Source organism: Ovis canadensis, chromosome 7 (genome assembly GCF_042477335.2).
Source record: "Ovis canadensis isolate MfBH-ARS-UI-01 breed Bighorn chromosome 7, ARS-UI_OviCan_v2, whole genome shotgun sequence".
NCBI classification, from domain to species: Eukaryota; Metazoa; Chordata; class Mammalia; order Artiodactyla; family Bovidae; genus Ovis; species Ovis canadensis.
Genome location: NC_091251.1, coordinates 57,749,280 through 57,775,062, shown reverse-complemented (window position 1 = coordinate 57,775,062; position 25,783 = coordinate 57,749,280). Strand labels below are relative to the sequence as shown.

Sequence of the window (25,783 nt, the reverse complement as noted above, 5' to 3'; positions counted from 1 at the left end):
CTGCCTTCCTAATAGACTGAGGGCGTTGTCGAAAGTAAAGAAGAGGATGGGAGGAGAGCAGAGAGGGCAAGAGTAGGAGGAATAAGTGGCACCGCCCAGAAGCTGGGCATCTTCCACTGAGCTGGAAGGGCCTGACCTCAAGCAGTCAGTGATGGTAATAGTGTAAGATCATGAGAACAGCGGGATTGCTCACTGCCACATCACCAGGGCAGTGCTGCAGGGCAGGTAACGGGTGGTGCTAACTTAACACTTAGTGAGCACATGTGGCAGTCAGAATTGAAGCCATCAGTGTGACTGAGTAGCAGGCACGCTGGATTTCCACTGGGCCTGGAAGAACCACAAAATGGGCAAGGTTGGGTCAAGGTCAGTGCCTGTCTGGTGGAGAAGGGCATGAGCAGAGGTGAGCTCTGCACAGTATTAGCAAAGATACTAAATTAACCGGGCTTATGGGAATTCCTCTGAAAATAGTAGCATGGTGGATGTATAATTACTGTCCCAAGTTGCCAAGGCTTGATTGGAATATTGTTGTTATTCAAATAGCCTTTAAATCTAATCATGCCTGACTCCTCTTGCCGTGTTGAAAAATAGAAACATTCCCATGTCAAATCCAGTTTACTTCCTAATGCTGGTGCCTCTGGCTTTTTGCTCACTAATTGTCTAAACTGACTTTTATATACTGCTCATAATGGTTACATTAAAAGTTTGGTTGGTCATTTAACAAGGAAGTGTATGTTATTCTACAAGCATAACTGCCTTCTCAAATGTAGCCCTTTGCTGTGAGACAGGAGTGCTGTCACTGGATCACAGACTGTTGGTTCTAACAGTCTTGGACTTGAGAATGTGGCGTCCAGGGTTGGGGAACTTTGGATCCAGGTGTTAACCCTTTGTGGGCTGGCCTGGCATGCGTCACAGGCTGCTTTCCTGGATTGGTTTCCAGGAAGGCTGTTAATCGGTGATGTGATGACTCATTCAGTGCTCTGGTCACGTTGTTATTGTTCAGTCACTAAATCGTGTCCAGCTCTTTGCAACCCCATGAACTGCAGCACACCAGGCTTCTCTGTCCTTCACCATCTCCCAGAGTTTGCTCAAATTCATATCCATTGAGTTGGTGATACTATCTAACCATCTCATCTTACACCCAAGGCAAAAGGAGAAGAGGGGTATGGTATTAATCCTGCTAATTTTAAAAAGAAATAAGCTTTGAAAGCATAAGATACATAGACCAAGAAATCCATATGTGTAGAGTTCAGTGAATTTTCCTAGGCTGAAGAAGCCTAAGTAACTGCAGCCACATGAAGGGACAGAATATGGCCAGCCCCCAGAAGCCCACTTTGTGCTCCGTTAGTCTCGCTGGCTCAAAAGGGCGATCTGACAGCCAACACTCAGAAGTAGTCTCACCTGCCTTTGTACTTTGCACAAATGGAATCATATCATGGATATCATATTGTGTCTGACATCCTTACCTAAATATTACAACTGTGAGATTTGTCCATATTTTAGGAAATAGATCTAGTTTTTTAAATAGTTTAAAATAGTTTAAACTAGTTCTAACTCTAGTTTAAACTAGTTCTAACTCTAGTTTAAAATAGTTCTGTTTTTTCTCCATTGCATTCCGTTTTGCTCATTTCAGAATAGCAGATACAAAAGTCCTCCCTCTGTCAGTTATTCAGGGATGTCTGGGTAAACTTAGAAGTTCAAAGTGCTACGCAGTGTGAAAACCTGTATTTTTATAGTTTTGGAGGGAATAGAATTAACTGGAGTGAAACGGAGGGGCCAAAACATAGTTTCAAAAGTAGGGAAGAAAGTGACTCAGCCGCAAGGTTTGGTAGCATGACTGGGGAGTGGAGAACAGGGCACCCTTTGAATCATGTGAGCAGGGAGTTGATGGACTGTGAGGTTGGCTGGCCTGTGAGCCATATACGTTCAGCTTTATTCCTTATCATTGCTCAATTAGCCACTCTGCTTGCTGGCAGAAATCCTGCTCGTCAGTTCTTATTCCTTGTTTATGAATTCACCAGACCTTTTGAGTATTCCCATTGAACCTTTTCACTGGGCGGTGATTGCCGTGGCCCAGGAGTGATCTCTGTGTCTGCCCGCGTCAGGCCCTGGATGGGGACTTCTCCGAGGACAACCGCAACAAGTGTCGCGTCGCCACCGCCCCCCTGATTGCAGCCGTGGAGAACTTGACGGCATTCGCCTCCAACCCTGAGTTTGTCAGCGTCCCTGCCCAGATCAGCTCCGAGGTAGGGAGTCTTCACAGCAACAGTGACACTGAGTCCTGTGGCTAGTTTTGTGTGTCCCTGAATGGAACGAACAGTTAAGAATTCCAAACCCCTCTCTGTCAACACATAGGGCACTGTTATTTTGTCAGTGATGACACGTGCAGTTAATGAAACTATGTTGGTATATCTCTCAAAAGGTGATGTCTTGGTTTTATATGTTGAGAACAATCTCTGGGCAGTTTGGGGCTGATTCTTGGTATATGTCAAACTCAAAAATGATACTTAAAGATTGGACGTATTCTCCCCAAGTTCTCCCCATCCAGGCTCCATGTGAGCCAGCTTCCATGGTTCCCTTCCCTCTGTCTTGATAAAGAACATGACCTTCCTGGGTCAAACTCATTCACTTAATCTGTGTGCCCTGTGCTTGACTTCCGCTGTCTGGTTCCAGGGCTCCCAGGCACAGGAACCAATCCTGGTCTCAGCCAAGACTATGCTGGAAAGCTCATCGTACCTCATCCGCACTGCCCGCTCACTGGCCATCAACCCCAAAGACCCGCCCACCTGGTCTGTGCTAGCCGGACATTCCCACACTGTGTCTGACTCTATCAAGAGTCTCATCACGTCCATCAGGTTAGTGTCTCCTTCAGAAATTGCTTGCAGCCTGCATCTGACAGGGCAGGAGGGGGATAAGCCCATCAGGACTTTTATTTAATAGCAATGTTATTGATTATTGTCATCATTTTTTTCTTCTTTAGGACCAATGGTAGCACTTATCACAACAATACAAATATTAGCTTAAGTATTTGTTATATGGTAGATACTATTCAAGGCATTTTACCTGTATTAAATTTATGTTTATCATAACAACCTTGTAAAGTAGATGCTGCTATTATCTCCCTTTTCCTGATGAGAGAATTCAGAAAGAAATTTAGATAACATTCCCAAGGTCATCCCCAGGTCTGATTGCTTTAGCCTAGGTCCTTCTAACCATTGTACCATATTGTCTATACCTAGGAGCTTAGGCAGAGAGCACCACTGTATATTGAGCAGAATTTATGGTTAACTTTGGGATTCCCTTGTGGCAATGGCAACCCACTCCAGTACTCTTGCCTGGAAAATTCCATGGACAGAGGAGCTTGATAGGCTACAGTCCATGGGATCGCAGAGAGTCTCGGACATGACTGAGCGACTTCACTTTGTACTTTGTACTTTTGTCCCTTGTGGCTCAGCTGATAAAGAATCCACCTACAATGCGGGAGACCTGGGTTCGACCCTGGGTTGGGAAGATCCCCTGGAGAAGGCTACCCACTCCAGTATTTTGGCCTGGAGAATTCCATGGACTGTATAGTCCATGGGGTGGCAAAGAGTTGGACATGACTGAGCAACTTTCACTTTCACTTCATGGTTAACTTACCTTGCTGATAAGACAAAAAGAATATTCTAGGTCCTACAGTAACTCTTGGCATCCCTACCCTCCTTGGTGATAGCAGGAGCCTGAAAAGTTATTCCCTGCGTAGATAAAATATTTTTGAAGTTGACCAAAGTTAATCGCCTACAGTATGGAATTGCGTCCCTTTCCTCAGTTATATTTTGTCTTTTAATTACTTTTAAAACTTAGGAGTACATCAACTTTCTAATACCTTGCGAAGAAAGATCCACTAAACATTTTAACTCCTGCCATAGCCCAGGACTTTGTGAGTAGTATGCAGTGTAGAGAGCATAGTATATTTACCCTGGAAATGCACTGATTTTTGTTTTGTTTTGTTTTGTTTTTAAATGATGTTTCTATGTTTAAGCCACTGAATGGAGAATCCAATACCAGACTGTTTCATTTGCCTGGCAACCTGCCTGAGATGCAGGACAGCACCCTACCTTCCACCATAAATAAGCAGACTGAGCACAGGTGTTAAATGAAGAAATGCCTGGGTTCTGCAGAGAAGCATTGTCGAGCAAAGGTCAGGGATGCACTTGCTAAAGCAATGGAAAGGGAAAGTGAAGTCTCTCAGTTGTGCCCGACTCTTTGCAGCCCCATGGGTAGTAGCCTGCACCAAATTCCTCCATCCACGGGATTTCCAAGGCCAGAGTACTGGAGTGGGTTGCCATTTCCTTCTCCAAGGAATCTTCCCAACCCAGGGATCGAACCCAGGTCTCTCACATTGTAGACAGACACTTTACTGTCTGAGCCACCAGGGAAGTCTGGTGGGGTAGAAAGTAGACAGGGGCTCCAGGCCCTCTAGTGCTAGAGCAGGCTGTGGGGCTTGCCCTTCACGGAGCCTTTGTTCAACTTGCCCTGTCCCTTCTAGGGACAAGGCCCCGGGACAGAGAGAGTGTGACTTCTCCATCGACAGCATCAACCGGTGCATCCGGGACATCGAGCAGGCCTCGCTGGCGGCCGTCAGCCAGAGCTTGGCCACGAGGGATGACATCTCCGTGGAGGTATGTGGGGCTGTTTGGTCAGCCTGAAAGCCTGTGGAAGGACTGAAGAATCCCAGCACCAGGCTTTAGGAATGGGAGAATAGCACCAACACATTGTTGATGCGAGAGTTTCATCATTGGACCATCTTCCCCTGGAACCAGCCTGGGAAGTTGTTGGGAGGGGGTAGGGCACATGTGGAGCAGAGAACAATGCTTTGGTGAAAGAACATGTGTACTGTGGCTAAAATTTGGGAGGAAATGATTGTTGTCAAAGAAAAGTATATCAGTAAGTGGAGTTACCATATTCAGTTGAATACCTCAGTAGAGCAGACCTAAGCATGTAAATTTTGAGTGCTTCCGTGTCATATTTCAGCAATGTGCTTTTTGGACTAATGGGCAAATTCAGTACTCAATGCTCTGTGTTTTGTCCGTGAAGAGATCAAAGATTCTGCCCTTATTACTCAATATTCAGAGTCACTTTGCCCTCTCTTGCCCATTATTTTGAAGTTGAGAATAGACTTTCCTACTTTGCTCCCTTGAGTTTTTTCTATTACTTATTACAAAGTCCCCTGATTCATACTTCTTTTTTTCCTGTGTGAAAGTGCCTGAAACTCAAGGTGCTTAATAAATATGGATGGTCTATTGACTAATGTTTCCTTCCTGATCCAGAGCTCATCAACAATAAACTTTGGGGTCCTCCCTGGTGGTCCAGTGGTTAAGACACTGCCTTCCACTGCAGGGGGCACAGGCTCAGTCTCTGGTTGGGGAACTAAGATCCCACATGTCGTGTGGGATGGCCAAAGAATAGGGAAAAAAAAATGAACTTTGGCCTGTCTCTAAGCAGGGTCTTTAGTTATAATTAGTTATTTTTAGTAATAGAACTATTTCACTCCAACTTTACCCATCTTCCCCATTTCCAAGGAAAGAAAGAAATAATATCCATTCTCATTCCATGTAGAATGTTAGAATTATTGTTAACTTATTATTAAAGTAGAATATACATAAAAACAGTTGCTAGTCATATGTGTACAGCTTCATAGACCGCCACCAACTAAGCACATTCTGTAACTAGCACCCTGAGCAAGAAACTGAGATGATGAGCACCCCTCCCACTTCTTGCTCTCCCATTCTTTCACCACCCTTCCAAAGTATATCCTCTGTCTTGACTTCCTCCTTGGGAAGAAAATCCCTTCCTTTTATATGCATGTGCTTCCTATTTATACCATATTTAATTTAACAAGACAACCTTGCCTGGATATCCTTACATTCTTAACTGCAGTTACATTATGAGTAGGAAGACCAGAAGTAATTTGCTAAATAAGACCCTTGAAAGTGTGGAGGTTTCTCTCCACCCACCTCTATCACTCTTTTTCCTTTTTTTATTTTTTACCCAGGATTTTGTTTCCAAGCTTGTGGGTTAGGTTGCTCCTCTCATTGAGTGAACTCTGTTCAAAGCTCACCAGCCCATGTGCAGCATTGCTGGGTGGGAGAGTAGCCCAGATGTCCTATTTAACAGGCAGGACATTGTCACTTTTTTAGGAATCACCCCATTCCGTGCTGGCATGTGCAGACCTAAAACACCCAGCATTCTGACCTAGAAATCCTGTCTGTCTCGGAGAGCTCCATGGAAGATTCCCACTGAAGGATCTGATCTTTCCCACTACCAGTTAGCACTCTCCCTCTTTGAATTCCTCACCCCCTTCACACTTCAGAATCATCTAGGCACCTTTCCCCATCTCTTGAGAGCTCAAGTTCAGTTCTTTGGGATGGAGAAGTTAAACTGTCTCTCAAACCTGAGAAGAAATGCCTTGAGAGTGCCATTTTCAACAGTGGTATCCACGTCACCAAGTACAGTCATAGAGCCCCTGACCAAAGCCTAGTGGGCACCTCATCTGGCATTTTCATTGTATGGTGTCTGGGAAATAGTCCTTCTTTAAGAGCCAATATCATTTTTAGGTTACCCTCCTCCCCATTCCCTGCTTTAAGGGTTCTTAGTTCTGAGGACACAGCAACCTGAATATTCCCTCAGACCCCAAGGCAGTTCCTTCCACTTGGACATAGTTGTTTTCCCTTATTGGTAAGCCACCACAGTTCCACTTTTCCAGTAATGATGCTGAATAACCCAAAATAAAGATACCGCTAGCACCAGTTGAGTGAGAAGCCAGTAGCAAAAGTGTTCCTAGGGCCCACCTCATGCCCCTTATAGGTAGAACTAGGGGGTCTATCCCAGGTCTATCCAAGGGTCCCTGGGAGGGCTAGAGTGGAACAGTGGCTGGAGGGTACGCCCAGGCATTTTGACATCCAGTTTTTTGTGATCTCCCTTATCTTTCACGTGGGCCTTTTTAAATCAGTACAGCTACGTGGGGAGCCATTGTGGGGTGAACTTGACAGATCTGTCTCCTTATCAGGCTTTGCAGGAGCAGCTGACTTCAGTGGTCCAGGAAATCGGGCACCTTATCGATCCCATTGCCACAGCGGCTCGGGGAGAAGCAGCTCAGCTGGGACATAAGGTAACAGACGCTGGGTGCGGGGACCCTGCTGAGAGTGTGCAAGAAGGAGGCAGGGGTGGCGGGGAGAGAGGATATTGATTCTGTTGCTCTTGTTCCTCAAAGGTTCTTCGCCGGTGTTAGAGCCAGGTCAGTGCTGGCCTACGTTAGCGAAAAGACCGCTCAGCCTCCCTTAACAGCTTCTCCAAAAATGACCCCCTCAAGGATCTCTTTTCACTTGGCATTGAGACAAAAACTGCAGGGAACTTTTTCTGCGGCTTCCCAGGTGGCACTAGTGGTAAAGAACCCGCCTGCCAATGCAGGAGACACAGGAGCCTCACGTTCAGTCCCTGGGTCGGGAAGATCCCCTGGAGTAGGAAATGACAGCCCACTCCAGTGTTCTTGCTTGGGAAATCTCATGGACAGAGGAGCCTTACAGACTACCATCCATACGGTCCCAGAGAGTCAGACACGACTGAAGCGCCTGAGCACTTAGCTATGGTCAGACTTTGCAGGTTACAAGGCACTTCCAGTTACTTCTTGCTCTTGATCTTCCCTGGAACAAGCCAGAGACTGAACTTGGCTTTCCTGGCCTGGTGTCTGCCGTTTTTCTGCCCTGGCTGGCCAGCCTCTCCCAGTGTGTTTAGGACACAGTGTGCCTCCACGGTTTCTGGTATTGTGTCCATTTTCAGACATGAGGAAGCAAAGCAGACTTTCAGACTTCCCCCTCGATGGCTAAAACTTCCGTGTGGCCACTCTGTCAGCCCTTCAACTGAGCACTCAGATCCACGTGGTTTTAGGCACCGCATAACGCTTTGCCTGTTTGGGGTCATTTTGCAGATCCTTCAGGGAGCATTGGCTTGTCAAGCAAGCAACCTGTGCCTCAGCAGAGAGAGGACAGACATTGTATTTTTAACAACATGCAGGGTTTCCTAGCATTTTTCAGTGCCACCATCAGCATCAATGTGCAGATCAAGAAATCCAGTAGCCAAAATCGTCTCTGCAGGTATTGATTTTAAAAAGTCAATATTCCTGCTTTTTCACATTACCTAAGGGCCTACTAAGCTTCCTGCCGGTTGTAAGGAGAGGTGTTTGAGATTTAAAATGGCCAGTGTTTCTCTGCCATTTCAAGTGTGGTCAATTTCATTTCTCAACTGAGCCCCTTTATGATAGGAAAGGGCTTGTCCACCGGTGTGAAATGGTTTGCGAGGGTGGAAGGACAGGCCTGGAGGCTGGCGTACAGTGTATGTGACTACTGTGGGCAGAATAAGTTTGGCAGAGGAGCTGAACTTCGTTTCAGCAGTTACTTTTATTTAACATATTAATTTTATTTTCTGGCTGTGCTGTGTCTTCATTGCAGAGGAATTCTAGGTGCACAGGCTTCGCATTGCAGTATCTTCTTTTGTTGCGGAGCATGGGCTCTAGAGCTTGCAGGCTCAGTAGTTGTGGGCTTAGCTGCCCCTGTGGCACATGGAATCTTCCGGGACCAGAAATCGAACCTGTGTCCCTTGCCTTGGTAGGTGGTGTAACCACTGGGTCGCCAGGAAAGTCCTCGACAGCTGCTTTTGATGCCAGTAGAAATTTCATAAGAAAATCTTTCTAAACTTCCAGGGTAACATCTTTATCTCTGCCTGTATGTTGTTTGTGTGGAAGGTAATTCCTCTGTCAGTGGGTGGCCTGAGAAGAAGACTTACTTGTGCCACTTGAGTTATCAATTGATTCTTGGCCCCATGGCTAAACAAGGCTCATCTTCTGAAAGGGAGTTCTAGACAAAGGTAGCCTAGGGGCCCTTGGTCCACACAGATCGTGGGCTGATGGTTAATACTCACCTGGTTCCAGTGTTTTGTGGAGGTGCTCATGTGGGGCCCCAATTCAGCAGCTTCGGTACCAGTTGGAGTGATAAAGGCAGATTCTCAGACCCCACCTGGCTTGGTTTCCCATGGCTGCTGTGACAAAGTACCACAAACTGGGGGGCTTAAAACAACAGAAATTTAATCTCTCACAGCTCTGGACTCCAGAAGCCCAAAATCAAGGTGTTGGCAGGGCCACAAGTTTTCTGCAGGCTCTGGGGAGAATCTGTTCTTTGCAGCTTCCTGCTGGTGGTGGTTCTTGGCCTTCCTTGACTAAATCTTGGCCAGTCTCTCTCCCTGGCCACTTTTTTGCCCACTTTTCTGCCTTCCCTTTTCCTGTCTCTTCTAAGGGCACTTGTCATCAGGTTTTGGGCCCACCCAAGAAATCCAAGATGATCTCATCTTTGTTGCTGTGTTGTTCAGTCACTAAGTCATATCCGACTCTTTGCAACTCCATGAACTGCAGCACACCAGGCTTCCCTGTCCTTCACTGTCTCCCAAAGTTTGTTCAAACTCATATCTATTGAGTCGGTGATACCATCCAACCATCTCATCCTCTGCCACTTCCTTCTCCTTTTGCCCTCAGTCTTTCCCAGCCTCAGGATCTTTTTCAGTGAGTCAGATCTTTGCATCAGGTGGCCAAAGTATTGGAGCTTTAGCAGCAGTCCTTCCAGTGAAGGGTTGATTTCCTTTAGGATTGACTGGTTTGATATCCTTGCAGTCCATGGACTCTCAAGGGTCTTCTCCAGCACCATAATTTGAAAACATCAATTCTTTGGTGCTCAGTCTTCTTTGTGGTCCAACTCTACATTCATACATGACTACTGGAAAAACCATAGATTTGACTATACGGATCTTTATCGGCAAAGTGATCTCATCTTAAGATCCTTAAATATTCATGCAAAGACCCTTTTGTAAGATCACCTTTACAGGCTTCAGGGTTTGGACATGGACATACCTTTGGGAGGGATCACCATTCAACCCACTCACCTTCCCTAGGCCTAGGGACTCACAACATGTAGCAAATACTCAAAATTCTGTTTTATTTTAACTTCTGTGCTAACTCACATAAGGAGGTTTCCTGTTCTATCATGTCTCTAAGAACAGAAGGTGTTGAAGTCCTTGCAACACTTCTTAAATACAGAAAAAAAATCCCATCCCTTTCAAACCTTTGCCCCACAATATGTGAGGAATAAGGACCCCTAGTGCTTGCTATACTATATGGAGGCTGGTGCTAAGGCCTTTACATATGCTGACTTAATCCTTGAGAAATCTGAAGAAACCTACTTACATTTTACCAAGGAGAAAACTAAAATTTAGTATTAATAATAGGATGGAACCAGCCTAAGATGTCTTAAAACGGAATCAGTAGGGAGGATTCGAATCTAGAGGCTTTGCAGCTACAGCTTACTCCCCATCACCCCACCACCCTCCCTCCCTGAAGCAGTCAGGCACGTGGTTAGCTGTGTTCACTTATGCTCAGCGCATAGCATTTTATAGTTGCATTAAAAAAATGTACTTTAAAATATATATATATTTATTTGGCTGTGCCAGGTCTTAGTTGCAGCATGCAGGATCTTTAGTTGCAACATGTGGGATCTGCTTCCCTGACCAGGGATTGAACCCAGGTGCCCTGCATTGAGTCTTAGCCACTGGACCAGGGAAATCCCTAAAATGCACTTTCAAAATAATAAAGTGTTAGTCGCTCAGTCATGTCCAACTCTTTGCAACCTCATGGACTATAACCTGCCAGGCTTCTCTGCCCATGAAATTCTCCAGGCAAGAATTCTGGAGTGGGTAGCCTATCCCTTTTCCAGGGGATCTTCCCAACCCAGGAATAGAAATTGGGTCTCCTACACTGCAGGCAGATTCTTTCCTATCTGAGTAAAACTAATCTAGAAAACATGTTGGGTTCTAGCGTGTTAAATATTTTGACTCCTTTAGTACTGACAGGACCCATCCTGAGCCCTGACTCCTGATGACCCATCACTGCTCTTGGTGGTGAGACCAGCGCCCTTCCTGGGGAAGTGGAGATGAAATCCAATACAAACATGCAGGAATGTGCCCTGGATCGTGCAGACTGGGCCTGACACAGAGGTCTTTGCCAGAAGCAGGGAGCCTGGGGGCAAAATCCAGCCAAGTCACGTGCCTTGGCATCAGTCAGTCTGCCCAGAGAATGGGGAGCTCCTTTAATTAAAATTCACACAAAGCACCATAAGGGCCAGCAGCAGCCCTGCTCAAGTGCTTTGAAACCTATGTGTAAGATAACTGTAATTAGGGATAGAAAAGTAAAAGTGTTCGTTTTTTTGCTGATAGTCTTATCTCACTATTAGCTTTATATATATATATATATATATATATATATAATTTTACTTTATTTGCTTATTTATTTTGACTGTTCTGGGTCTTCACTGTGGCTCACAGGCTCTTCTTGGTGATGTGCAGGCTTCTCTAGTTGTAGCACATAGGTTTAGTTGTAGCACGTGGGATCTTAGTTCTCCACTCAGGGATTGAACCCAGGCCCCCTGCATTAGGAAGACAGAGTCTTAACCACTAGACCACCAAGGAAGTCTCACAGTATTAGTGTAATGAACATTCATATTTTGGACCCTCACCTTGCCACAGCCCCCCCCACCACCACCCCCCTCGTGTGTTTTATCTGAGTGGGAATAGATGATGGCATTTGAAGCAAGTACAGCAAAATGTTAACATCTGATACTACAGATGCTAGGTAGATGGTGAGCTTTGGTGAGCATGTCCAGTCAGCCCCGTGTATCCACAGATGCGGAAACCACAGATGCAGAGGGCCGACTGTACTACAGCATTTCATATGAGATGTGAGCATCCTCAGATTTTTGGTATTCGTGGGGATCTTGGAACCCCCTGCAGATACCAAGGGACGACTGTGTGCACCATCTACAGTGTTACCAACTGGAGACAGAGCTCTGCTGTAGCAGTGCCTAACTGTATTGATGGGCTTTTTTTTTGTTCTCCCACGTAGTTGTTCAACCAGTAAGTCATGTCCTACTCTGTGACCCCCTGGATTGCAGCACTCCAGGCTCCTCTCTCCTCCGCTATCTCCTGAAGTTTGCTCAAATTCATATCCATTGAGTTGGTGATGCTATCTAGCCATATCATCCTCTGCTGCCCCCTTCTCCTCCTGCCCTCAATCTTTCCCAGCATCAGGGTCTTTTCCAATAAGTCAGCTGTTCACATCAGCTGACTGGCCAAAGTATGGGAGCTTCAGCCTCAGCAACAGTCCTTCCAATGAATATGCAGGGTTGATTTCCTTTAGGATTGACTGGTTTGATTTCCTTGGAAAGGACTCTCAAGAGTCTTCTCCAACACCGCAGTTCAAAAGCATCAATTCTTTGGTATTCAGCTTTCTTTATGGTCCAACTCTCACATCCATACATGACTACTGGAAAACCTATAGCTTTGACTTTATGGACCTTTGTCAGCAAAGTGATGTCTCTGCTTTTTAAGTGATGTCACTGTCTAGGTTTGTCATAGCTTTCCTTCCAAGGAGCAAGTGTCTTTTTAATTTCATGGCTGCAGTCACCATCTGCAGTGATTTTTGGAGCCCAAGAAAATAAAATGTGTCACTGCTTCCACTTTTTCCCCTTTTATTTGCCATGAAATGATGGGACCAGGTGCCATGATCTGTCCCATAAACAGAACATTTTGACTGATGGGAAATCATTTTTTTCCCAAATCCATGGTTTGGTCAAAATACTTGGGGGTGGAGGGCAGCGGGTTGACTTTCTAAAACCCTTTTGAGTGTGCCTTTACTCCAAGGCTGCTTTTCTTATCCCCCTCCTCCCCTGCCCCTCTCCTAGCCCCCTTCCTTTTGAGTCTGTAACTTGTTCACCTTTGGTTCTTTCAAAGGCTTTTCTATTCGTGAAGTTAAATCTTTGTAAAATTTTGTAAGATTTGTAAAATTCTCACACCTCACTGTGGATCTCAGGACAGATTTCTTAGCACTTCTGCTATGATCAGAGATAGACAAAGAACTTCCCAGAGGAATAAAAATCCAAGCAAGAGTTCATTCATTACAAGTACTCTCAAAATTGAAGCTGAACAAGGAATAAGGTCTGCGGATCTAATAAATGTCACATGGTGACTGTAGTTCATAACACTGGACGTACAGCAGAGAAAAATAAAAGTGGAGTCCAGCTGATCTGCCTCTCCCTGCGACTCCTTCCATCTCTGCCCTAGTCCTCTCCCCACCGGTGATGGTGCTATGCTCAGTCATGGCTGACTTTGCAACCCCATGGACTGCAGCCCACTGGGCTCTCTTGTTCATGGGATTTTCCAAGCAAGTATACTGAAATGGATTGCCATTTCCTTCTCCAGGAGATCTTCCCAACCCAGGGATCAAACCCTCAACCCCTGCATCTCCTGATTTGGCAGACGGGTTCTTTATCACTGAGCCACCCAGGAAGCTCCTTCTTCACCAGTGGGACTCCTAAAGGAGCTGTATGTGGTGTTTTTTTTTGTCTTGAAAGGTGACACAGCTGGCGAGCTACTTTGAGCCCTTAATCTTAGCTGCAGTGGGTGTCGCCTCCAAGATTCTGGACCATCAGCAGCAGATGACGGTGCTGGACCAGACCAAGACGCTCGCAGAGTCTGCCCTGCAGATGCTATATGCGGCCAAGGAAGGCGGAGGAAACCCCAAGGTACAACTCAGGATGCTGGGGACTCACTGAGGACGCTGAGAAGCCATCAGAAGTTCCTCTGTATCATGTCCCTCCAGGGGGAAGGCACCTCCGCATTTTGGATGGTGGCATATTTTTTTTTGTTGTTAGCCATTTTATTATCATTATTTTGTTATTATTTTTTGACTATGTTGGATCTTCTTGCTGCGCATGGGCTTTCTCTACTTTCGGGGAGTGAGGGCTACTTTGTTGTCGTGTGTGGGCTTTTCATTGCGGTGGCCTCTCTTGTTGCAGAGCACAGACTCTAGGCTCATGGGCTTCAGTAACTGCAGTGTGTGGGTCAGTAGTTGAGGCTCACAGGCTCTAGAGGTCAGGCATGTGTAGGCAAGAGTCCTTGGGAAAGAAAAATATACTGTGTGGTTATTACAGGAATAAAAACCATACCAGCCGGGCACCTACTTGGTGTTGACACACAGCTTACACAAAGCAAACTTCTGCTGTTTCCCAGTAAGTGTCATTTCCATTCCTGGTAGTTAAGTTCAAAGAGTAACATGGTGCCCGGTCACCTGTGGCATACGCTGCTGTTGCCTTGGGGACAGCAGTCTAATATGAAAATCTCCCTCACCAGTTTGCAAGTGGAACGTTTCTTCAGCCTGATGTGTCGCTCGGGTACTGTAAGTGGCCAGAGATGGTGGCAGTATGTTCTTTTCTCTTGGGAATGATTTTGTCCGAGTGATTGTTTGACTTATAAATCCAGCATGAACCTTGAGTTTCCTCAGGTTTCTGGAACCTGGAGAGGGTGTGGAGGCTTGCCACGACACTCGGATTTTGTTCTAACAGGTTCCTCCATTAAGTCATCTGATCTGAATGTCTTCTTCTAAGCAGACTGACTTGAGGGAACACTACTGGGAAGATTTCTGTAGGGTACTGACCTACAAGCTTCAGGGATCCATATGTATTTCTTAGTGTGTTTTGTTGTATCTCTCAGATCTTCAAATGAGTCAAGTGGTATAGCAGAGAAAACTCTAGACTGAGTCAGAATCGCAAATAGTGTTCTCAGAGCTAATAGTTATTGAGTGCTGACTCTATGTCGTTTACAACATCTTATGCCCTCATCCTATTTAATCTTCATAAACACTCTGTGACACAGGTGGTTCCCATTGTACACATGTGGAAGCTGACTTCTCTGCTGAGTTGCCTGAGATGTCTGATGAGGCACTTGTGGGGACAGGGCTGAGCCTGCACCCTATGGAAACAGAGGTGGACTCAGCATGGAGCTGGGGAGGAGGGCTGATGAGTCTCAACAAAAGGAAATTACCTGGTATATAAGGGTAGCTAGAGCCATGGAAGGAAGAGGAAACAGCATCTGCAAAGGTAGAGATAGAGATATAGAAGGATTGTGATCTCTTAGCACTTGGCCTGGGCTTCCCCAGTGGCACAGTGGTAAAGAATTCACCTGCCAGTGCAGGGGACACAAAGAGACTCGGGTTTGATCCCTGGGTCAAGGATCAAAGGAGAAGGAAATGGCAACCCATTCCAGTATTCTTGCCTGGAGAATCCCATGGACAAGAGGAGCCTGGCAGGCTACAGTTCATGCGGCACCAAGTCAGACCTAACTGAGCACATACATGCATGCTGGTGTGTATAGGACATGAAGAGTAGGGATGATGGGAGGGGAGTCTGGGTTGTATTGTGACCGGCTTCCTCCCCACACGGAGGAGCTGGGGCTTTATTGTGAGCAGCGTGGGATAACAACCCATCAATAGTCTAGAAACTCCATTCTGGAGACAGCATGGATAATGTTTTGACTTGCAGCCTCTATGTTCAGGTTTTCACTCATGCATCTGACAACTCTTAAGAGGCTAATTCTGTGGATGCTAAAAATATTGCGAGCCAGCCTCAGCCCTCAAGTTGTTTTGAGTCTTCTGGCAAAATAAGTCTAGTTACTGAAGGCTGGGCAGAGCAAGAACAAGAATGCCCTCTTGGCTGTGATGGGTTAGTGATAGGTGTCCCAGAGTCAGGCCCACCCACGTTTCTCTCTCCCTGAACTGGAAGAGCCAGGACTCACCTTCAAGACTCAGTTCTGGGTTGTCTTTTCTCCAGGGCTGTTTAAATGCCGCATCTCTACTCCTAACCTGAGGGAGTTTCGTTCTCAGAGATAACTCAAATTAGGATGCCTCTGCATGTTTACGATATTAGCACATCTGCTGGGACTGCGGGTTCTGAGGTCCGCATGGAAGTCTGTTTTTTTGCCAAGGAAACTCATGGTTGAGCATTTGTAGTCAGCGCTGTAAGCTTGATAATGACATCTTTTGATCGGAGGTGGTGGCTGGAGACCAGCGTTGGGTAGCTTTCAGTGAAAGGTCTAAAGCACCAGGTGATGAATGTGTGATGAGTGACAGCAACTCAGGACTCGATGTGGATCCTCTCACCAATAGCAATCACCCGTGCTATCTGCTGACTCCACCAGCCTGTCACAGGGAGCCTGGGACACTGCACCTTGGCTTGCAGCCCCTCTCCTAAGAGGCCACATACAGACTTAATCCCCTTGGATTAAGGGGATTGCTATTCTTTGGGCAAATATTCGCTAGGTGTTACTTGCTGTGTGTTAGGTGATGTATGTATGTATGTGTTAGGTGTCATAGTCTTTGTTTGCAGAGGATATGTGGTTAAAATGTGGTTGAATGGTTTTCAGTGGTTTTGATCTAGCAAGAAAAAAAATTAAAAAGAGGCAGGCCCAGAGCCTGGTGTTAATGAATCACATGAGTACAAGGCATTTGGTGTATGACCTCACCCTCATCCCACTGAGCCCCTTCTATACTCCTCTACCGCCAGGGCTCTGGCCCTCAGTCCCCTGCCCCCTATCCTCCTTGAAGGGACCTTTCAGCTTCTGCCTGTAACATTCCAACAAATATCCCCTGCTGTCCATCATTGGGCAGTTCTCATTATCAGGTTTTTTTTCTTCTACTGAAGTTGAGGTCTGCCCCCATAGCCTTTTCTTCCATTTTCCAAACTCCTGTGATGTCCACGCCTGCTTTCCTGGGCTTTGTAGTTGAAACATTGTAATAAGGAAGTAAGGCTCCCTTGGAATTGGACTTCATACTTGGTTCCAAAGAGGAGTGAAGTCTGATTTTTCTCCTGTGTTGTTCTGTGAGGAACAATAACAAGGAGCCCCTCCAGATTCTAAGGTAACGACCTCATTGTTGAGCCTGCGGGCCCCCCTTTCCAGATGTCCTTGGCCGGCTAAGCCTGCCTTAATTGAGAGCCTGCTGTGTCTTTCCCTGTCTGAAGGCAGCCTGCATGTGGGGTTTGGCCTCCGCAGTGTGATCAAGATGAGGTTGCCATTGGAGTTAGACAAAGCGGTCCTGGGTGAGGCATAGAGTAATTGGAGCAGGCTTCAAAGACTCTGAGCTGGCCCTTTAAGTATCTGTAAAACTTTCATATGTGGAGTGAAGGAGAATAGACCTTCTAGAGAATTCTGGGTGATTCATTTCTGGGACAGCCAAGAGCAAGGATGTATTTTTGTAGATTTTGATGCTTGGTGTGGAAAAAGTGTCCTTTATGTTTTCTAGGGAGTTTCAGAAAACTGTTTTGTGATTTACTTCTGCCACTCCCCAAATTAGCTTCTGATCCCTTACTATACCTTTATGGGAAACCAGATAACTTGGCCAGCCGCTCTCTTCTCCCTCAGAATGTGTACTTGCTTTAATATAAAGGCACAGAGTTTTTGCCACCCATAGTCACTTCAGTCTGAGTGAGAATTACAGAAACGTGCAAAAAGACTGATGCTGGGAGGGATTGGGGGCAGGAGGAGAAGGGGACAGCAGAGGATGAGATCGCTGGATGGCATCACCAACTCGATGGACATGAGTTTGAGTGAACTCCGGGAGTTGGTAAAGGACAGGGAGGCCTGGCGTGCTGCAATTCACGGGGTTGCAAAGAATCAGACACAACTGAGCGGCTGAACTGAACTGCACCTTACATTTTACCTTTTTAATCAATGAGATCATATTTATGTGAGATTCTCTCTCTGAAGAGTTACGTGTAGATGTCATTTTTCAGGCTTCCATCGAAATGAAGCAATCTGCACATTTTATGTTTTACCTTCTCAGTGCCGTGAAATCCACCATTGGCCTAAATGACCAGTTCCCCTCCATCACATCCCTCAGGGAGAGAGCTCTGCATTCTGGCACAGTTCCCGCAGGATAGCCATCCGTGATCACATATGTCATATCTCATCAGACATTGCATTTGAAGGACTCTTCTTGATTCCCGTGGCTTTTCAATTTTCATGTTCCTATGGCTCACATAGCCTCTTCTTGGAGTTCTTCTATTTCATTTAATCATTCAAAAGAGTTATCACTTCCCATCTCTCACTACCTTCTCATCTACCAAAGCAGTTTCTTGGGTCTTTTGGAAGGCTCCTTTCTCCCTAAGGTGGATCAAGGCAGCCACGGCCACTGCATGGCACCTGGGCAGTGTGGTTCTCTCACTACCTGGCATTAGGTCAGATTCCCCGGGTAAGACCACAGGCCCCTGCTAGACCGTCCTCGATTCAGACACTGGCCCTAAGCTCCAGGCTCCCTAGACCTCTCTTACTCTGACCAGCTGGCTACATTCAGGGGTTCTCACCACTCATTTGCTGAAACAACTCAACTCAGGAAATTGCTCTGCTTACAGTCACACTTTTATTATAAAGGATGCATGTGTGCACATGCTAAATCACTCCAGTCTTGTCTGACTCTTTATGACCCCATGGATTATATAGCCCTCCAGGCTCCTCTCTCCATGGGATTCACCAGGCAAGAGTACTGGAGTGAGTTGCTATGCCGTCCTCTGGAGGAGCTTCTCTACCTGGGAATTGAGCCCACATCTCTTAAGTCTCCTGCATTGGCAGGCGGGTTCTTTTACCACAAGCACCACCTGAGAAGTCCATGACAGAGGATAACCAGCCAAAAGAAGAAACCCAGAGGGTGAGATCTGAGAGGGTCTCAAATTTGCAACTCTCATATCCTCAGGATGTATCACCGTCCCGGCTTACTGCTATGCATCACCCACCAGCTTCCCGTCCAGAGCTTTTATTGGGATTTCACGATCATATGACCAACGATTCCATCATTCCCCCTCATTTCCCCAGAGGTGGTGGTCAGAGTGATACTGTGTTGCTTAAAGTCCCAGCCAGCCCTATTCTGAATCTACCTAATGGCCCCATGAGACCTTGTTGGCATAAACTACTGTGTGGCCACCATAAATAACAGACACTTGTGTGATCATTTGGGAAATACTAAGAGGTTAAAAGTTCCTAGGAACTGAGGACAAAGATCAACCAAATGTCTTAGTTTTCAGCAATGGGTGAGGTTCCAGGGCTGGGTTTCATCCAGTGGCCAGCTACCTGGAGTTGAAAGACACATGCAGTCTAGGCCCTGGGAGGCAAGGAGTGAGGCTCCAGGGGAAAAACTGGGAAACTGGTAACAAGTTCATGGTCAGGCATGGAGGCCACAGTGGCTGAGAGAGCTGGGGCCAGGCTGATGCCAGGATGTTAGGCGAGGGGGCACCCAGCCAACTTTATGGATAGCTCTTGATCCTGAGGTCTCTTGCTTTTGCCACCTGGTACCTGGTTGTTTCACTTTGTTTAAAGCACCCTTTTTAGAGGGACAGGCTGAAACCTCCCCCTTGTAGATGGTACATTCCCTCCATTAAGGTTTATTTTTTCAGGAGTGCCGTTAAGCCTGACCTGATCTAGCCGTAGGTTCATTTCCCTTTTGACTGGTGGCCTAGGCTCAGCAAATGGCCAGCTGGTCAGTGGCGATTGTCCTCTACCAGGCCTGTAAGCTCTAAGTGCTTAAGCTCCCATTCCAGATTGCAGCTGTCAGAGGGCCCTCATCCAGTCCCCACCTTCCAGAGTGCTGTCGGGATTTCAGAAGGTGCATGGCGCTCAGCGTAATGCTTAGCACAGAAGGGTCCCCTGGAAATGTCCCTTGCAAATTAGCGGCTGTCCTTGCATCGCCGCTCTTCTGTGGTTTGATGTTTATTGTTATTCCTGGTCCCCTGTCTGTCACCTAAGATGAAGCATTGTCTATCAAATGCTCAAATACCCAGCCCAGGATACAAGAACCAAGACTTTTAAACTGAACAAAAGTCACACTGGGTCCACAGGTTGGCTTTTGCGTATACAAGTACATGCTAGCCCTTGGCATCTTGCCAGCATCCTTAGGAATGTTGTTGGGTTTTCTTGGTCCAGTTAGAGGAGCTGGGGCATGTCATCATAGCCCCAGTGAGCCCAGTCTGTGGCTTGGGGGCAGGGGAGGGCCAGGTCCTGTTCTGACCACCCCCGCTACACACACACACCACATCTCTGCCCCGAACTGTGCCACCCATGCTCTTTTGAAGCCTAAAAACAAATGATTCCATTTCTCTCTTTTTTCTGTTTACCTGTTTGGCTGTGCTGGGTCTTATTGCTGCATGCGGGGTCTTTTAGTTGCTGCATACAGGATCTTTAGTGCTGCATGTGGGATCTAGTCCCTGACCAGGGATCAAACACAGGCCCCCTGCATGAGGAGTGCAAAATCTTAGCCCCTGGACCATCAGGGAAGTCCCAAGATGGCTCCATTTATTTCTAAATGAGTCTCCAGAGGAGAAATTTGCACCAATGGCCTGTGAAGGTTATGCTTATAAAAATACCTCCAAAAATAAAAATGAGTCTCTTTCAGTACCTTAAACCCACCTTCTAGAGGAAAGCAGAGCAAATGGCTTGCAAGGAGCACAGAGCCTGGCTGGAGAGATGGGGCTGAGGTTAGTTGGCGGAGAGACAGCAGAAGGGGCAGGGGTTGTGTGCCAGGCACTATACCAGACTCTTCCCATACAGGGCTCCACTCCTCTTCTCGGTGCACATGCCTTCTCACCCTTCAGCCTTTGTACAGGCTGTGCCCTCTGCCTGGAAGCCTCCTCCATTCCCCCCTTCTCCTCACCTGGTGAGAGACTGAATTCTTCCTCCAGGGCCTAGACATGTCTGAGAAGTCTTCTCTGATGCCAAGGCTGGGTTAGGAGCCCTTCTTAGGTGCTGTCCCACTCAGCTGTTGCTACAAACAAGCCACCCTGAAATGAAGTGACTTAAAAGACTGCTATTTTTGTATTATCTCTGGCAGATGTACACTGGGCCCCATGAGGCAGTCTTCACCCAGTCCCTCCTGTGGCTGTAGCCATATGGCCGCTGGCGCTTGAAGGACCTAAGGCTCAGTCACTCCCAGGTCTGGCTCCCGAGCGGAAATCACCCAGACTTTGGGGGTCTGGAACACCCCTTGCTACTTCTACATGGTCTCACCATGCAGTCTGCCAGGCATACAGCCTCAAGATAGCCAGCCTTCTCACATAGAGGCTGAAGACTTCAAAGGCATACATCCTCAGAGAGAGCCAGGTAGAAGCTATATCATTTTCCATTACCAGAAATCAGGCAGCATCACTTGTCACCCAGTTCTTTACTTTGAGGCCATTGCCTTCTGATGACTCTTTGACTCCTGTGTTTCATCTCAGGGCTGTAGGAATATAGAGGAAGGTTGATGAGCATACAACCATACCTGGAGGGCTTCTGGGAGGAGGTGGTATTGAGGTTGGCCCTTGAAAACAGGGCTAGGGTTTAGATGGAGGGGAGGAGGGAGGAGGCAAACAGAGCCAGTCCCTGCAGGCAGAGCATGAGAGGGTGGAGCTGTGAGTAAACCAGCCAGGTGGCAGCCAGAACTCTGTGCCAGGGAGATGGAATTTGTCTGCAAGGGAGGTGCCTCCCAACCCCATGGAGGGCCTGAGAAATAGAGAAGGTGGACACTGGTCTGGGGAAGAGTCAAAGGAACAAAGTAATCTTTGTTCCTCAAGGTTATTTGTCATGATTACCTTCTAAAGTAATTTCAGTAGTAATGTCAATAGTTCACGTTTATGTCCTAGCACCATTGCCTTGAAAATGTTGTTATTGTTCAGTCGCTAAGTCGTGTTCAACTTTGTGACCCCGTGGACTGTAGCCCACCAGGCTGCTCTGTCCATGGGATTCTCCAGGCAAGAGTACTGGAGTGGGTTGCCATTTCCTTCTCCAGAGGATCTTCCTGACCCAGGGATCGAACCTACATCTTGAACCTGTATTGGCAGGTGGATTCTTTACCACTGAGCCACCTGGGAAGCGCCACCTTGAGAATAACCATCCATAATTAATACATTTCACATCTCATCAGATGTTGATTTGAAAGGACTCTTCTTGGTTCCCATGACTTTTCAATGCCACAGGCTGAGCCAGTTCACGTGGCTCATGTAGCCTCTTCCTAGAACTCTTCTCTTTTATTTAATCATGCAAAGGAGTTATCACTTGCCATCTCTTATTGGCTTCCTTACTTTCTCATCTACCAAAGTAAAGATGCAGTTTCTTGGTCCTTTTCAAGGGTTCATCTTCCTCCGAGGAGCATCAGGGCAGCTTTGACCACTGTGTGGAGGCATCCAGTACCTGGTGCAATAGAATTCTGGCACCAGTTGCCCAGCGTTAGGTCAAATTTCCCGGGTCAGGGCACAGTCCCCTACTAGACTGCTCTTATTATAAATGATAAGATGCCTGCAACCATATCACCTCATTAGACCTTCACTGCATAGCATGGTTATAGTCATTACCATTTTACTTAGGAAGCCTCACCCCAGACCACTTAGCTAGTTAGCAGTGGAGACAAAATTCAGCCCCAGTACTTTCTCTGACCTCAGGACCTTAGCTCTTTGCCCCTTCATCTTGCTATCACTTGAGGTGTTCTTTAAGGAGGCTGGCACCACCATTCTTTCAGCCTTTCATTCACTCACTCGCCAGCGCCTGCTCTGGACTGCATACGTGTTGTTAAAGCTTCTCTGAGGACTGTCTAGGGGAACTCATGAGCACTCCAGCTTTGCCTGCAGAGTGTCTGTCCCTGGAGAACTTTCACCATTCATCCTCCAACCTCATGTAAATATAATGTGTGACACAGTTTCAAACCCCATGTAGCTTTCTGCAGGTTTCTCTCTCCTGTCTGTACTTATATTTCCATAATCCAGTCGTGTTTATAGAAATGGAATTCTAGTGTGTCTGGTAACTTTGAATAGAAGTGTGTTGGTTGTAAGCATATTTTTTATTTATATCATTTTTCTTTTCCTATTAAATCTGTCCATTTGTTTTTTAGGGAATCTGTGGCATTCTTTTTCTACCACCCTAAACATAGTGATAGCTCAGAGGTTAAAGCGTCTGCCTCCGATGCGGGAGACCCGGGTTCGATCCCTGGGTTGGGAAGATCCCCTGGAGAAGGAAATGGTAACCCACTCCAGTATTCTTGCCTAGAGAATCCCATGGACAGAGAAGCCTGGTAGGCTGCAGTCCACCGGGTTGCAAAGAGTTGGACACGACTGAGCGACTTCACTTACCAAAGTATACAATATCTCTTATCTAGTAAACTCTTAGGCTTCCCTGGTGGCTCAGAGGATAACGTGTCTGCCTGCAATGCAGGAGACCCGGGTTCGATCCCTGGGTTGGGAAGATCCCCTGGAGAAGGAAATGGCAACCCACTCCAGTATTCTTACCTGGAAGATCCCATGGGCAGAGGAGCCTGGCGGGCTATAGTCCACGGGGTCGCAAAGAGTCGGACACGACTGAGCAACTTCACTTTCACTTTAAACATAGTAACATAAAATTAGTCATAAGACGCTGGTTGAAATTGCAGGGGTTTTTTCCATTTTGATTCCAGAAAGAGATTTTTTTCTATTTGTCCTTCTGGTTTTTATTTATCTGGCAAAGAAATATATACAAATACAATAAAAGAAGAGGAAAAAGTAGAGAATACATTTTTGTGTTACATAGTGAGAGTATAGTTTTATATTCTGCTTTTTAAGGTTATCTGTTTTAAAAAGTGAAGCGATAAGAGATTGAGCACCATTGTGTTCTGCTTATGGAAACTGCTTACAATTATCATCTTCTTCCAACCCCTCCTTCTCAGGCACAGCACACCCATGATGCCATCACGGAGGCCGCCCAGCTCATGAAAGAGGCTGTGGACGACATCATGGTGACGCTGAATGAAGCTGCCAGTGAAGTGGGACTGGTGGGAGGTATGGTTGACGCCATCGCAGAAGCCATGAGCAAGGTGGGTCTGGGCTCCCAGACGCCCTCCTGCACTCCTTAACTCCATTTCCTCCAAGATGTCCCTTGAACTTGGTCCCAGAGGTTTTTCTCTAAGGAGCTGGCAGTCCAGGCTGACATGAAGTAATGAAGCAATTCCCAAGTGCTGGTCTTCAAATTGGTTCCTTTGGAATCCCTGGGAGCATGTTAGAGTGTACATCCCTCGACTCTATCCCAGCCCTAAACCCTTGGAATCTCTGGATACTAGGTGGATCCTAGTATTTTTTTAATTTAATTTAATCTCTGTTACTTTATTTATTTTTAACATGGATCCTAGTATTTAAAAAAATCTCCCCATGGTTCTGGCATCTAACCCGTTGCAGAGACCACGGAAATGGTAAGTGTAAAACCCTCGGAGAACAGCAGAGATGTCAGAGGTATCCTTTCTTCTTCAGTGACCCTTCAATTGAGTTGGGTCAGTAGGAAAGAATGGCTGGACAGTACCTCATGCTCTTTCCCCAAGGAATCCTTCCTTAGTCATGCCAGTAACTCATTAGAATGAACAACTCTTCATCAGCATCTAATTGCCATTTTCTGATAGCATAGCCAAGAACTGTAGACTTCATCTGTGTTTTGGAATGTCCATTGTTAATGTGAATACATTAATGTGGTTTTTCACGATAATAAGTGGTCTTTAATTGCTAATTTAGAGAAGATTGGTTGGTGTGTATCTCTGTAAAGAGATGATAGCCTGAAACTGTCATTAGGATAATTCCCATTAAACATTATACAGACATTATCAGACTGATAACATCCCAAGCTGGGCTGGGATGCTGGGATCCCTCAGAGCCCCCAAGCTTGCCTTGTCAAAGCACTCCAGTAGTTTCTGCTATGGGCTTCTCATGCTTCAGCTTTGGATAGTTTGGCAGAAAATGAATGGAATTCTCCTCTTCCTCAAGGCCCTTAGTTAAGTCTTAGTGGGCTTGTTTGATTTTTAGAAAATCAGAACAACAAAACTTTGAAATTAAGCCCTGTATCTACCAAAGATATTAAATAATGCAACTCAAGGTACAAATTAGAAAGTCAAATGATAATCTTTTCCTTCTTAGGAGGTGCTTTTCACCATCACTCTTATTATAGGGAATTCCTGGAAGAGGGAAGTCTTTTTTGATAGCCTTTGAGCCTTGCATATTGGGATAGCTCTTCAAGAAGGAAAGTGGCTTTTGCACTGTCTGATTTCAGGGGTGTTACAGCTCTGCTCTCAGCCCAGGATACACTGGATTCTTTTGGAAGTACTGGGGAATAGGCCTGGTGTTACCTGAGGGTAATAATTAGGAACTGCTAATAACATGAGCCCCCGAGGCTATGAGCAGAGGGTTTTCTCCCCCCTCAGTTCTGCAAAGTATATACAGTAAGTCCCCTATATATGAATGAACCTTCAAGTTGCAAACATGCATCTGGTTCCAGCAAGGAACCAGAACCTGTACCATCAACGTCAGGCACGAGTGAAATTGCAGCTTGCCCTCCATCTCTTACTGCTGACGATCCTTCAGCTCTACCATCTCCTACCTCCTCTCTCTCCTCCAGTAGTAACTCTAATTGCCTGTTCACTCAATGCCCGCCCTGGTATGCCAGCTGTTGTAAAGTGCTACTATATTTTTCTAGGTTCTGTACTGTAAGATTTTAAATGTTTATTTTTTGTTTGTATGTATTATTTGTGTAAAAAGTATTATAAACATAATACTGTGTACAGTGCTATATAGTTGATTGTGTTAGGTGGTTACCAAGGCTAACTTTGTTGGAGTTAAAACAAACTGGACTTACAGACACGCTCTTGGAATAGATTTCCTTCATATGTAGGGGAGCTACTACGATTGGGATTTCACTGATGCTCCTGAACTCCTATCTACCCTGACCTTACATCCCAGGTACCATATAGTGTCTCTTTCCTTTGCTAAGCCCACCCGGGCCTGCTCATCACTGAGAACTCTGTATTAAGTGATATCTCAGGTCTTTTGATCACCTAAGCAGCAACACATTATATAAA

General features: G+C 46.2%; 1 protein-coding gene across 13 annotated transcripts in view; it reads left to right on the top strand.

The window, feature by feature from the left end:
• Window positions 1–25,783, top strand: part of TLN2 (talin 2) — a 494,903-nt gene that overhangs the window by 404,397 nt on the left and 64,723 nt on the right. For 12 of the 13 annotated variants that reach the window (XM_069596307.1, XM_069596312.1, XM_069596310.1 and 9 more), the window contains 6 exons: window positions 2,103–2,243; window positions 2,671–2,852; window positions 4,526–4,658; window positions 7,046–7,147; window positions 13,482–13,652; window positions 23,615–23,761. In XM_069596307.1, coding sequence (XP_069452408.1) covers window positions 2,103–2,243; window positions 2,671–2,852; window positions 4,526–4,658; window positions 7,046–7,147; window positions 13,482–13,652; window positions 23,615–23,761 — 876 coding nt within the window. The remainder of the gene's footprint in view (window positions 1–2,102; window positions 2,244–2,670; window positions 2,853–4,525; window positions 4,659–7,045; window positions 7,148–13,481; window positions 13,653–23,614; window positions 23,762–25,783) is intronic. The other variant, XM_069596313.1, reaches the window with a different exon arrangement.